The sequence below is a fragment of the Gopherus flavomarginatus genome, chromosome 19 (assembly GCF_025201925.1).
Source record: "Gopherus flavomarginatus isolate rGopFla2 chromosome 19, rGopFla2.mat.asm, whole genome shotgun sequence".
In the NCBI taxonomy this organism is placed as follows: domain Eukaryota; kingdom Metazoa; phylum Chordata; order Testudines; family Testudinidae; genus Gopherus; species Gopherus flavomarginatus.
In genome coordinates, this window is record NC_066635.1 from 6,032,873 (window position 1) to 6,044,444 (window position 11,572).

General features: G+C 55.0%; 1 protein-coding gene across 4 annotated transcripts in view; it reads left to right on the forward strand.

Annotated features, from left to right (window-relative positions):
• Positions 1 to 9,253, forward strand: part of LOC127037419 (NADPH--cytochrome P450 reductase) — a 62,879-nt gene extending 53,626 nt beyond the window's left edge. For all 4 annotated transcript variants that reach the window (XM_050929107.1, XM_050929109.1, XM_050929106.1 and 1 more), the window contains 7 exons: positions 344 to 462; positions 1,842 to 2,023; positions 3,123 to 3,272; positions 5,249 to 5,516; positions 6,736 to 6,881; positions 7,354 to 7,439; positions 8,697 to 9,253. In XM_050929107.1, the coding sequence (XP_050785064.1) occupies positions 344 to 462; positions 1,842 to 2,023; positions 3,123 to 3,272; positions 5,249 to 5,516; positions 6,736 to 6,881; positions 7,354 to 7,439; positions 8,697 to 8,841 (1,096 nt within the window). In that variant the 3' untranslated portion in view covers positions 8,842 to 9,253. The remainder of the gene's footprint in view (positions 1 to 343; positions 463 to 1,841; positions 2,024 to 3,122; positions 3,273 to 5,248; positions 5,517 to 6,735; positions 6,882 to 7,353; positions 7,440 to 8,696) is intronic.
• The last annotated feature ends 2,319 nt before the right edge of the window (positions 9,254 to 11,572 follow it).

The window sequence follows — 11,572 nt, forward strand, 5'->3', positions numbered from 1 at the left end:
AAGCTAAGCTATTGCCGAGGGGGCGTGGGGTGTCTGTCCGTCTGCCTGAAAAGACACCTTTTAAAAATGGTTATTCCAAAGGGGCCACGTCATGCAAAAGCATGTAATAAAATAGCTTTTGCCTCCCTGTTATGACTAGTATTGGGCTTTTAGATTAAACAAGCACCAAGAATCTCCCTGACCCCTGCAGATTAACACAGATGATAATTCGGTGCAGATTGTAAAGGAGATGCTTTTTGCATGTTCCACTTCGTGCTGCACTTCTAGCTGGTGTGCTTGCACCCGTTTGACGGACGTGAACCACGGCTGGTCTTGCATGTTGACATCCTTTTCCTCTCCCTAGGTACGAGTCTGGGGACCATGTTGCTGTGTACCCAGCCAACGACACATCACTAGTCAATCAGATCGGCGAGATTCTGGGCGTAGATCTGGATATGATCATGTCCTTAAACAACCTGGATGGTTAGTAGTCCAAACAAGAGCCATCTTTCCAGCAGCTGAGTGGAAAATCGCTCCTTTAATTTTGTGTGTCTGAGTTTTCGTGTGTTACTTATGCAGAGTGGGGTTATTCCTAGATGAGACGAACTGAAGAACTGCTTTTGATCATGCGATCAGTATTTTGGCAGAGAAGGATCTTTTGGTTGAGATCGTACTTGGCCTGAGGCTCTCCGAGTCAGGGCAGTGGCTTTGCTCCTTCTGTCTTTCCATCAGGACCCAGATTAGGAAGAATGTCAGATCCTGCTGTCTCTGTGGGGCGGGGACCATGTTTTTGTTCTGTTTGTACAGCATCTAATACTGTTGAGTTTTGGTCTGAGACCGTGGCTTTTAGTGCCACAAAAATACAAATAATTTGTCATAGAAACGTAGCGCCCAAAGGGACCTCAGGAGGTCGTCAGTTCTGTCCCCTTGCACTGAGGCAGGATTAAGGGTAACGGGCATTACTACTGCCGAGTTTGAGCGCTGTTACAGAATGAAGTAGCTCTGTTGTGAATGTGCTACGCAGATGTATGTACAAGTGAGGCAACTGACATGCCCCTAGTTATAGGATACCAGAGCGTGTCTGCTGAGTCCTCCTTATATGTTAGCTGATGCTCTGCAGCGCCAAAACAGCCCTTGTGTCCTAGCACCATGATTTAATCAAAGGGTTCGTCTCTGACTTGCAGTGTATTGAACTTTGCAGTGATAACGCCGGCGGCACGGCACGGCACAGCACAGCACTTACACACATTCTCAGCAGAGTCAGTCAAGGTTGCTGACCCTCCTCGACAGCGCTCTGGCAGGACAGCATGTAAAAGCTATGAGAGGACACCGTGTGGGGCGTGCGGCCTTCCCACTTATCGTTCTGTTCTTTTGTATTAGGCAGTAGCCTAGCCTGGACTCCTTGAAAACAGGTTGTTATAGGGCAGGGACACCCAAACTTCCTGGTGGCCGAGAACCAGTGCCCCAGGTTCCAGAAAGTGAAGCAGCTTGTCCGCTTCTTTAACATGCAGGTAGTGACGACAAGATCCCGGCCTGCAGTGCCCTCTCTGTCTGTTACAGCCACAGGCAGCGTACCTTGGGCTCGTTCCTAGCTCGCTAACCTGAATTAACTCCAGCTTGCCTGGCTGATCATCGGGGCAGTCACGGAGCATTTGTGCTGGTGATTAGAGTGAACTACACTTAATGATTACAGATTGGTTCTGAGGCTGCTTGATCTACAAGGCCACACTGCCTTCCATGAAGTCAGTTCCCCTTTCTGTGTCTGTTTCCCCATAAATGTGGTCTTCCTTGTGAACTTCCTTTCTAACAGCCTCGGCGTCTCAGCAGTGTCGCTGAATTTCAACCTCTTTTCCCTTCCCCAGAGGAATCCAATAAGAAGCATCCGTTCCCCTGCCCCACCACGTACCGGACAGCCCTGACCTATTACCTGGACATCACCAACCCACCGCGCACCAACGTCCTGTACGAGCTGGCTCAGTATGCCACAGACCTCAACGAGCAGGAGCACCTCCGCAAGATGGCGTCTTCCGCTGCTGAGGGGAAGGTGAGCACGCCACTGCTTCGGCGGACGAGGAGGCTGTTTAATGGGGATTCTCTGCGTGAGCTGGTGGCGGGTTGTCTAGCTCAATGTCCTCTTTCTGACTCTGGCTGCTACTGGATCCTTCACAGGACGGTCTGAGGAAACCCTGCACACGTGGATGGATAACAAGGGAGTATCTTGTTTGTAGAAGTTCCTTCCAAGGCTGCTGATGTGTTAAGGGAAAACATGGAGGGGGAAGATTGTACTTAAAGTAAATAACGGCCCACAAACCTTGTAATTGGCTTTGCCACTAGGAAAGGGTTAACTAGGTGTCATGAGTAGTTAAACCCCTGAATATCCACCAGAGACAGCCAGGTGTATTCAGAATCCTTGTAGAGCCTTGGGCAGCAGCAGGTCGATGGGAGAAAAAGACAAGGAAAGTTTTGACGAGTGTGTGTTTTCTGTTCTTTCCCAAAATGTCGGCATTAGGAGCCTAAATCTCACTGACCTCCAGTGAGACTCAGGCACCCACGTGTCTCAGTCACTTCTGAACATGGGACTTTGGAGTAGGCATTTTTGAAAATTTTGCCCATAATTTTTGTCGGTGCCAAGTGTCCGGGTGCCAGTGGAGAGAATGAACAGAGGCATTAGCAGTGGCCTGCCTTGGTTATTAGGAGGGAGGCTGGATGAACCCCATGAGTCCTATCATGCTTGGTCTGTGCCACGTGACCGGGCAGGGAGGTAGCGCCTTGCAGGGTGGGTGGAGGGGTGTTCTGGGGGAGAAGTTAAAGGCTGTGAGTGCAGGTATCCCTGCTGATGGCAGGCAGAGGGCTCCCACCTGCCCTGCAGAAATAACTTCCCTCAGCGCCATCCATCTCGGTGCAAGTCCCTGAGTTTCTACTACAATGTCCTCTCATGTTGCTGAGCTCCCCGACAGAGCTGCTCCTTCGTTGCGCCGAAGGAAGGGATGAGTGCAAGGAAACCTGGTGACTGATGTCCGATAGTCACCAATTTTAAGTCCACGAGGGATGGCTGTGAGCATCTAGTCTGATCACCTGTGTCACACAGGCCATAGGGTTTCACCTTTGCCTTGTGCTCCTGTCTACACCCTCTGTGCACCTAGACGCTGTATCACAGCTGGGTTTTGGAGGCCAGAAGGAACATATTAGCCATCCTGCAGGATGTATCTTCTCTCCGACCACCCATCGACCACCTCTGTGAGCTGCTGCCTCGCCTGCAGGCCCGTTACTACTCGATTGCCTCCTCTTCCAAGGTGAGTCCTTTCCCTGTGTCTCCAGGAGCGGGGCAGTCTATCAGCCCTGGTGAAGGACTTTGTTTCTTGGCGTGACCTAGGCCACTGAGCAACCCTGAGAGAGTCCTATCCCTTTCCAACCCCCCCAGCCATCCTGACACATCCCTCCATGGTTGGGCATCTGGGGGCTGGGACGGGAATGCAGAGAGTTACCCTTTAAGGAAACACATCCTGTGCACAGGTGACTCCCTGTTATTCCTGGTCGCAAAGGCAAACAGTACTTGGTCTTTCACACGTGGGATGCAGAATCAGTGTCTCCATCACGGCTACCACTCTGGTGCCCTAAGGCTGCCTCGCTCCGCTCTCGCTAGTATATATGGCCCTGCTTCCATGGCATGGTAGCAAGGTGGGTTCTGGAGGTAAATACTCCGGGCCTTGGGATTGTTTTCATTCACATTTTGTACTAGGAACTCAAAATACCTCCACTCTGAGCATGCTCTAGGCCGAAGCCGTAGCTGAGATTGACTGGCTGTAGTCCTGCTGCAGTAATCAGTGTCCTGCGAGCTATCTCAGGATAATGGGATGCTGAATCTAAAATGTCCTGAGCTGTAATTTGGAGAGAAGCAGAGGAACAGCTCAGCCCAGGGATCTGACATGGTTTCGCATGAGAGGTGCATCCTCTGGAACTCACGGTGCAGATCACAGCATCCTTTCACAGATACACATTCCCCGCGCGTCCTGCGTCCCCCTAAATAGCCCCTGCTGACCTCCGGCTGGAGCCCTAGCTCTAACAGAGATAATTTGGGGTGCAGCAAAACCTTGTCTCAACTCTAACGCTCAACTCTTCCTGCAATGGGGGGAGGGATAGCTCTGGTTTGAGCATTAGCCTGCTAAACCCAGGGTTGTGATTTCAGTCCTTGAGGGGGCCACTGGAGGGTTCTGGAGCAAAATCAGTACTTAGTCCTGCTAATGAAGGCAGGGGGCTGGACTTGAGGACCTTTTGAGGTTCCTTCCAGTTCTGTGTGATAGGTATATCTCCATATATTTATATTACATTACAATGCAGAGAGATGGGGATTGGCACTGGATTCAGTTAGATATCATCATACCAGCACTCTGCCTCCTCCCTCTCCTTCTGGGCAACTAACCCAACTAGTGCAGCATCTGCTCAGGGGACGGGAGATACGGAGATCCGCTCACCAGGGCTCTGGCATTCCTGCAAGCAGGGCACTAAAGGACAACTCCCTTGATGATAGACTCTAGCACAGGGGTAGTCAGTGTAGGTGGACCATGGGCCAAATCCAGACCCCCAGATGCTTTTGCACAGACCCTGAAATTTTGTAATTATTGTTATTGGGTTTTTTTATTTTCTTCTTCTTCTTCTCTGGAGTCTGGACCTTGACTAGATCTTGACCAAGAAATTTGGACCTTGACAAAAAGTAATTGATTACCCCTGATAGCATCTTGTCCTGGTGCTTCTAATTAGCACGGCCTGTGGGCATGTCTGCTTTGCACTCAGAGGTGTGACAGCATCTGTAGCTTTGATCTAGGGAGCCTGAACAAATAGCAGCAGGGAAGCTGAGACACCATTGGCAGGTGGCTCACGTACAAACCCAAGGTCCCAAACGGGCTTGCATAGCCCATGCTGCCGTGACTTCACTGCTAGCTAGAGCAAAGCTGGTGCTGCAGTCACACCTCTGAGGCAATGGAGATGTATCCTGCATGGAATATGTATTGTTCCTGTGGAGCCGTGTGAGATAGACGGGGTATAAATTGTGTCTTTAGCAGGAGGTCTACTTGGGTTGTCCTCTGAGATCCTGAGAGCTGCAGGAAAGAGTGGCTTGCAGTAATGGTTCTCGTTAGCTTCCCCGCTCCAGTGGCTGCTGGTTCTTGTCTATGGACAGCCCATGGGACTCATTACCCCACAGGGGCTGCCCAGAAGCCAAACGGGTGACTGCATTTCTCTAAAGCTGCTGCTAATTTTGGTTTTCCTCCAGGTTCACCCTCACTCTATCCACATCTGCGCTGTGGTTGTGGAATACGAGACCAAGACAGGCCGGGTGAACAAAGGAGTGGCCACTACCTGGCTGAAGAACAAGGTGCCCAATGAAAACGGGCACAAGGTGATGGTGCCCATGTACGTCAGGAAGTCACAGTTCCGGTTGCCTTTCAAACCCAGCACACCTATCATCATGATCGGGCCCGGGACTGGCATCGCCCCGTTCGTTGGCTTCATTCAAGAACGAGCCTGGCTGAAGCAGCAAGGTGAGTGTGCAGCAGCGGTGCCAGGTCAGCTGGTCCCAGAGTAGCCATCGGCTGGATGTGCTGCCTCTTGGCTATAGTGCCAGTATCCAGTGGCTGCCAGAGGTGGGCCCCCTCCCGTACAGCTGTGGCTCGTTCCTGAGGGGGCTTCAGAAGTACGTGTGGGGGAGTGAGAGGGGAGAGACTTTCAGCACCCGTAAGGGTTTGGAGTGTTTGAAGGTTAGAATGTAAAAGTCCGTCTGTTAGGGGAGCATCGTTCTGATGATTTCCTGTAAACCCCCCTACTCCGCGCACCCCCAGTCACCTAGGTCAGCACAGTTGGCAGGCTTGTAGGGGGCACCTCCTCCCACCCAGACCTGTGGTGACTGACAGCACCGTGGGCCAATCACGGCTCTCTCATGATAGTGGGGCTCTATGGAGCAACCCTGGGGGGCTCTCAAGGCACCGGTGGCAGCCCATCCTCTTTGTTCACTTGCAACCCGGGAAAGCTGAACGACACGTGGGCCAGAGTCCCTGGGATAATGAGGGGTAACTGCTCCCTTGCCCTACCTAAATGGTGCCCTTTTTCCTACCCCAGCACACACTGCTGGAGGGGAGCAGGTCCCTTTTCCTATGTGGGCCCAGCCGCTGGGCGGCACTTCGGTCCAGCACCCACAGCCGGGCCATTCAGTGCCAGGAAAGCAGGAGGGAGCGTCGCTTCCCTTTTCCACCATGGGGGTGCGGGCAGCATGGTGGGTCTGGCAGCGCTGGGGAGCTGAGGGAAGACTGGATTTAAAGACCATTGTGGCTGGTCTGGAGGGGCCCACGCCCAGAAAGGAGAAAGCCCCTGGTGGTGTCAGTAGCGGGGAAGAGGTTTCAACTCAACCTCCTGTGACTAGATGCTGCTCTGCCGCTTTCACTGAACCTGGCTCATGCTTGCGGAATCAGTGACAGGTGGAGCTAGGTAACAGTGCCTTAGAGACCTGGCCTGCTTCGGAGCAGGTGGTTATGTGGCTGTGGATGTGGAAGGTTGCTGCCTTCTGCTAGCCCTGGTAGGGTGGAAGGATGGGCCACTGACCTGGCTTTGAATCCCTGCTCTGGCACAGACCTTGTCCAAGTCACTTAGGCCCACATCCCTTTGAAAGCAATGGAAGTTAGGTGCCATGAAGTCCCGTCAGTAGCTGGCCAGCTAGCCACGTGGAGGTAGTGGGCCTGGGCTGACAGCTGTCACGTTGGGTCCCAGGGAAGGACGTTGGCGAGACGGTGCTGTACTACGGCTGTCGCCATGAGAACGAGGACTACCTGTACCGAGAGGAGCTCGCCCAGTTCCACAAGGAGGGAGCCCTCACCCAGCTCAATGTCGCCTTCTCCAGGGACCAAGCCCAGAAGGTAAAGCCCAGCAAAGAGGCTCCAGTCCCTCCCTCCCTCCCTCCAGCCCGGTGCGGGTGGCTGGACTCTTGCAGTCAGGCAGGTGCTGCAGGAGGAGAGGCCCTGGGAGCTGCCAGCCCCAACCCAGGCTACTGCTCCAACCGCATCCTGGCAGCATCGGCCTGTACCCCGTGTTTCAGAGCAAGGCGACTTCATGCCCTGCAGAGTGCACCTGGCTGGGCATGAGTGGGGAGTGCCAGTCTGCACTCCAGCTTGGCTTGAGAGCCTGCCCTAATGTCTCCCACCCCCTGGGCTGTTGCTGGAGAGGGTCAGGCCCATTGATGTCCCCTCTGAACCTTTGGTTCCCACCTGGAGGGACATGCAGCAGCTCCGGGATGAAGCAGCCAACTCGGCTGCTGGCTGAGTTTGGCACATGGAATCCACGTTGCTGCCTTCCCTGCTCTTCTAAACCCAACTGCCTTTGTTCTGCCAGGTCTACGTTCAGCACTTGCTGAAGAAGAACAAAGAGGGGGTCTGGAAGCTGATCCACGAGGGGAATGCTCACATCTACGTGTGCGGGTAAGGCCAGCCCAGGGTCCTCACAGGCTGAATTGCATCGAGGCCCTTGGCTGGACTGTGGGATAATCTGGAGTTCCCCATTGCTGGCCCCTATTCTTGGGACGGTTGGGGGGGTTGGCATGTGGCTTTACAAGGACCTTGCACCTTGATTTACTTTAAGGGTTGCACCATGTGGCTGGACTCACGCTGCTTAAACCATCCATTGGGTTCGTTGATGCTCCTGTGTGTGTGAAAGGGGAGGAGCAAAGCTCTTGACTCTCACACATGGGCTGGCACCTCAAAGGTGGTGGAGCCATCTCCGTCAGGGCCAGCAGTGCCCCGTCCCCCGGTCACTGTTCTGTGTCGTCCTCCAATCCCAGCCGCAGCCTCAGGAAGGTCCCTGGGGCGGCGTACAGGTGGCAGGCTTGAGGCCTTGCCATGGGTGTGGACACAGGAGCCTTGGGTTGGGTCCCCAGCTTCCCCTCCCGCCCTGTCTCTCTGTAGCCGATGAACCTGTTGGGACAGGATGAGTCCCCGTACGTACAACTCCTAGCACAACTGCATCTTGCAGGGCTTAGCAGACACAAGCTGGGAATAAAGCCACTGCAGAGCATCCACGGAGAAGGGCCTTGCTGAGCTAATGGGAAGAGGTTGAACCAGCAGCTCCCTGGGCTGAGGGCTGCCGGCTCAGTCAGTTCCCACAGCGGGCCTGGCCCCTGGGAAACACTGAGCGCCTCACAAGGCAATCGGCGTATCCTGGGCTAACTGGGAAACGCCTGGGCAGGAGAAGGGGCCAGTTGGGTTCCAGGGAGGGAGGAGAGGCGGCTGCAGAGGGGCCAGGCCAGGTTCGGTGAGTGATGTGCTCACACCTCCCCTCCCCCTGTGCAGCTGGGCATGGAATAATAGCAGCGTGGTCTAAGCACAGGCCTGGGAGCCAGGAACCCCTTGGTTCTCCCTGAGCTCTGCCATGGACTTGTCAAATAGCCTTTGGCTTGACATCTCCCCTCTGCTGATTTCCTAGCTCCTTGTATCGCAGGGGTGCTGTGCAGATTTGCAGGTGCGAGACCAACAGGCAGTGCAGGCCGCTGGCCCCCGGGGATTGTTGCCCACACTCCATAATGTGGAGTTTCCCTGCTCAGTGTCCCTCTGATCCAATAGCCTAGCTCTTTAGACCTGGGGCTAATCCTGGCCAGGCCAGCCTAGCCTGGCCTCTGCAGTCTCCCCTTCCCCAAGGTGGAGGAGTGATGCCTGCCCTCACTCATGTCCTTGTCATTCCAGCGATGCTCGCAGCATGGCGCGGGACGTGCAGAACACCTTCTATGAAATCGTGGCGGAGTTCGGGAGCATGACCCAGCCCCAGGCTGTGGACTATGTAAAGAAACTGATGACCAAGGGCCGCTACTCCCTGGATGTCTGGAGCTAAGCCGGGCTTCTGGGCACGAGAGAGGGAAGGATTCCCAGACGGCTGCTGGACGGGAGATGAAGGGCACCTGCCCCAGCCATTGCAAGAACATGCCACTGAAACAAACCTAATCTTAGATCCCCTCACCTGGTAATTGCCCTTTTGTACCCACCTCTTCCCCCTTTGCTAGATTGCTCCTGAGAGCCCTGCAAAGGGCAGGGCAGGGACTGCTGGAATCCCCCTGGGTTTTCTGGGGGAACACGCGTCTCCAGTGGGATGGCTGGGCTCGGCCCTGAACCAACAGGAGCCAGGGTTTGATGAACCCCCCTGGGTTCCCCTCTCCTGCAGCGCAGGGCAAAGCCATTAGCTGGTGGGGCTGCCTGCTCTGCTTTGCTGTCTGTGCAGCGAACCAGCTGCAGGACACTCTCCAGAGCTGCTTTGTGTTCCGATGGAAACTGTGACATGGGGATGCTCTTCCTGTACCCCCTGCCCCCGGCCTAGTCATGTAGGCCCCAAGGCCGCCGCCTCTCCCAGGGAGCTGCCTTGGTTTTTACCTAGTTCTTGGGGGACAATCTGGTGCAAGCAGAGGTGCACCCCCAGCTCAGGCATGGCCTGGTGATGAGCCGGGCAGCAGCAGTGCTGCAGTCCTGGCCAGCTTTAACAGATCCAGCCTGGAGCATGCTGGTGTGGAAAGCGACCCAGGGCTGAGGCAGCGAATTGGAGAGACTGCCTGGCTCCCTCACAGGGCAGCAGGAGATCTCCGCTGGCCGAGGCCAGGATGTGGAGCCCATGTCTCCCTTGCCCCATGAGACTTGCAGCACTTCCTGCTTGTTTCATAGGCACTGTGCCGGGGCAGCCTGGGCTTTGCACACCAGAGTCAGTGCCCTAAGAAATTCTTCTGTAGCCTGAAACCAGCCCTGGCCAGCTGAGAGCCTGCGAGACCTAGGCTAGGCCCGCACTGCTGTAAACTCCTGGCCAGGCTGTGAGCGGGGGCTTGGGGCTGGCTAGAGACCTGCTCTCTCAACCTGTTATGCCAGTGACTCGCTGCCACCGGGGCCAGCCCTGACTCCCCACTCTGGCCCATGGGCCTAGCGGGAAGTTGGCTAGCGGGGCTGGGGAGCTGACACCCAGTGGCTTAATGCTCAAGTCTCAGCAACGTGGCAACTGGCTATGTAACTTCCCAGCCCAGCGCCAGACAATCCCTCTGGAAGCCTGGGCCTGAGGACGGCTCGCTCCCAGCTGTCACTAGCCTCCAGGGACTAGCAGGGCTGCTGCCTGGGCCTGGGCCTTGAGTCATGTGCCAAGAGGTCAGTGTGGGTCAGGGACTGAACTGCAGGGCTTGCCTGCACTGAACCTTGTTTCCTTAGGCAGAGGGGACAGGAGATGGCTGAAGCCGCCTCCTGTGAGAGGGGAGGAATTCCAGATACTGGCCTGCAGGGGGCACGAAGGTGCAGCTGCAATCAGCCCTGGGGAGCCAGGAGAATGACTGGGGCCCCCTGTGCTTGGTTAGTCACGTGAACTGAACCCCCTTCGCAGCATCTCCACGCACAGTTCTGGTATCTGTGTTTCCTGTTCACCCTGCTTGAGACCAGCTCATGGAAAAGCTCAGCCTGTCCCCTGAATGTAAATAATTTTAAAGATACTGTCCCCTTGGAATAAAACAGGGTCTTTGTTTTGCCTCGTGAGATCAGTTGCCTCCTGCTTCATTTCAGTGAGAAATGGACCCAAGAGCTGTGGGCTGCTGCCAGCCAGTAACTTCCTCGTCCCGTGGGTGTCACCTTCACCCCCCAAAGCCAAGGGGAAAGGTCGCAAGGTGCAACTTCCTTGTGAGACCAGCTTTACAGGTGACCTGCCCGCGCTTTGGGTGCTAATCTGAGACCAAGAGCCCCAGCTTCCGTTCCCTGCTTTGCCACAGCCTTTCCTAGGAGATCTTGGGCAAGTCACTTAGACTCTGGCTGTGCTGCAGAGATGTGGGGAGGGAGCTGAAACACATCCTGGCTGTGGTGTGTTTAAAGCTTACTTCCCAAAGTGGCTGCACTTCCTTGGTAGCTGCGCATGCAGGCTCCACCTGATCTCATTTTCCAGTAGCTGTGAACCCTCAGCAACCTGGGCTAATCTCACATGCGCAGCTCACTGCTGTGATCCGAGCTAGCTCGGGTCTGCTTGCAGCACAGCCAGCCCCCCTGAGTTTGAACTTAAGCAGTTTCTCATTTCATTTGCTGACTTTAGGCCTCTCTCCTTCCCTCTAACCCCACCTCTGTTCATTCCCAGGCAGGCCCAGAGCTCCACTCTTTCCAAACAGGCTTCCAGGGGAGAGTTGATGGAAAACAAAGGTCACGTGTTCAGCAGTATGATTAACACTAACTTCCCCTGGCAGAAGGAAAGGTGGGCTGGCACCGAGGCAGGTTCTGGTACAGCTGTGCTGCCGCTCGAGGTGCGACTGCCCCAAGTGCAGACCCACCTGGGCTAGCTTCAACACTAGCAGGGAAGTGGCAGCTGCACAAATGCCAGGTACATCGTCACTAAAAGGGATAAACCAGAGCCAGCTCTGTTTCCAGGACAGAGCAAGGACCTAGCCCCCCTCCCTCAGCTAGAAGTCAGGCTCTGTGGCAGGGCTAGCTCAGGCCCGTGCAGCTCCTTCCCTGTCACTGCCAGGAATATCCTGCCTGCTGCAAGCAGCTAGCAGAGGGGAGGACAAACTGCTCCTGCTAGTTAAGAGCCTCACTGCAACACTTACCCCTGCCAAGTTATC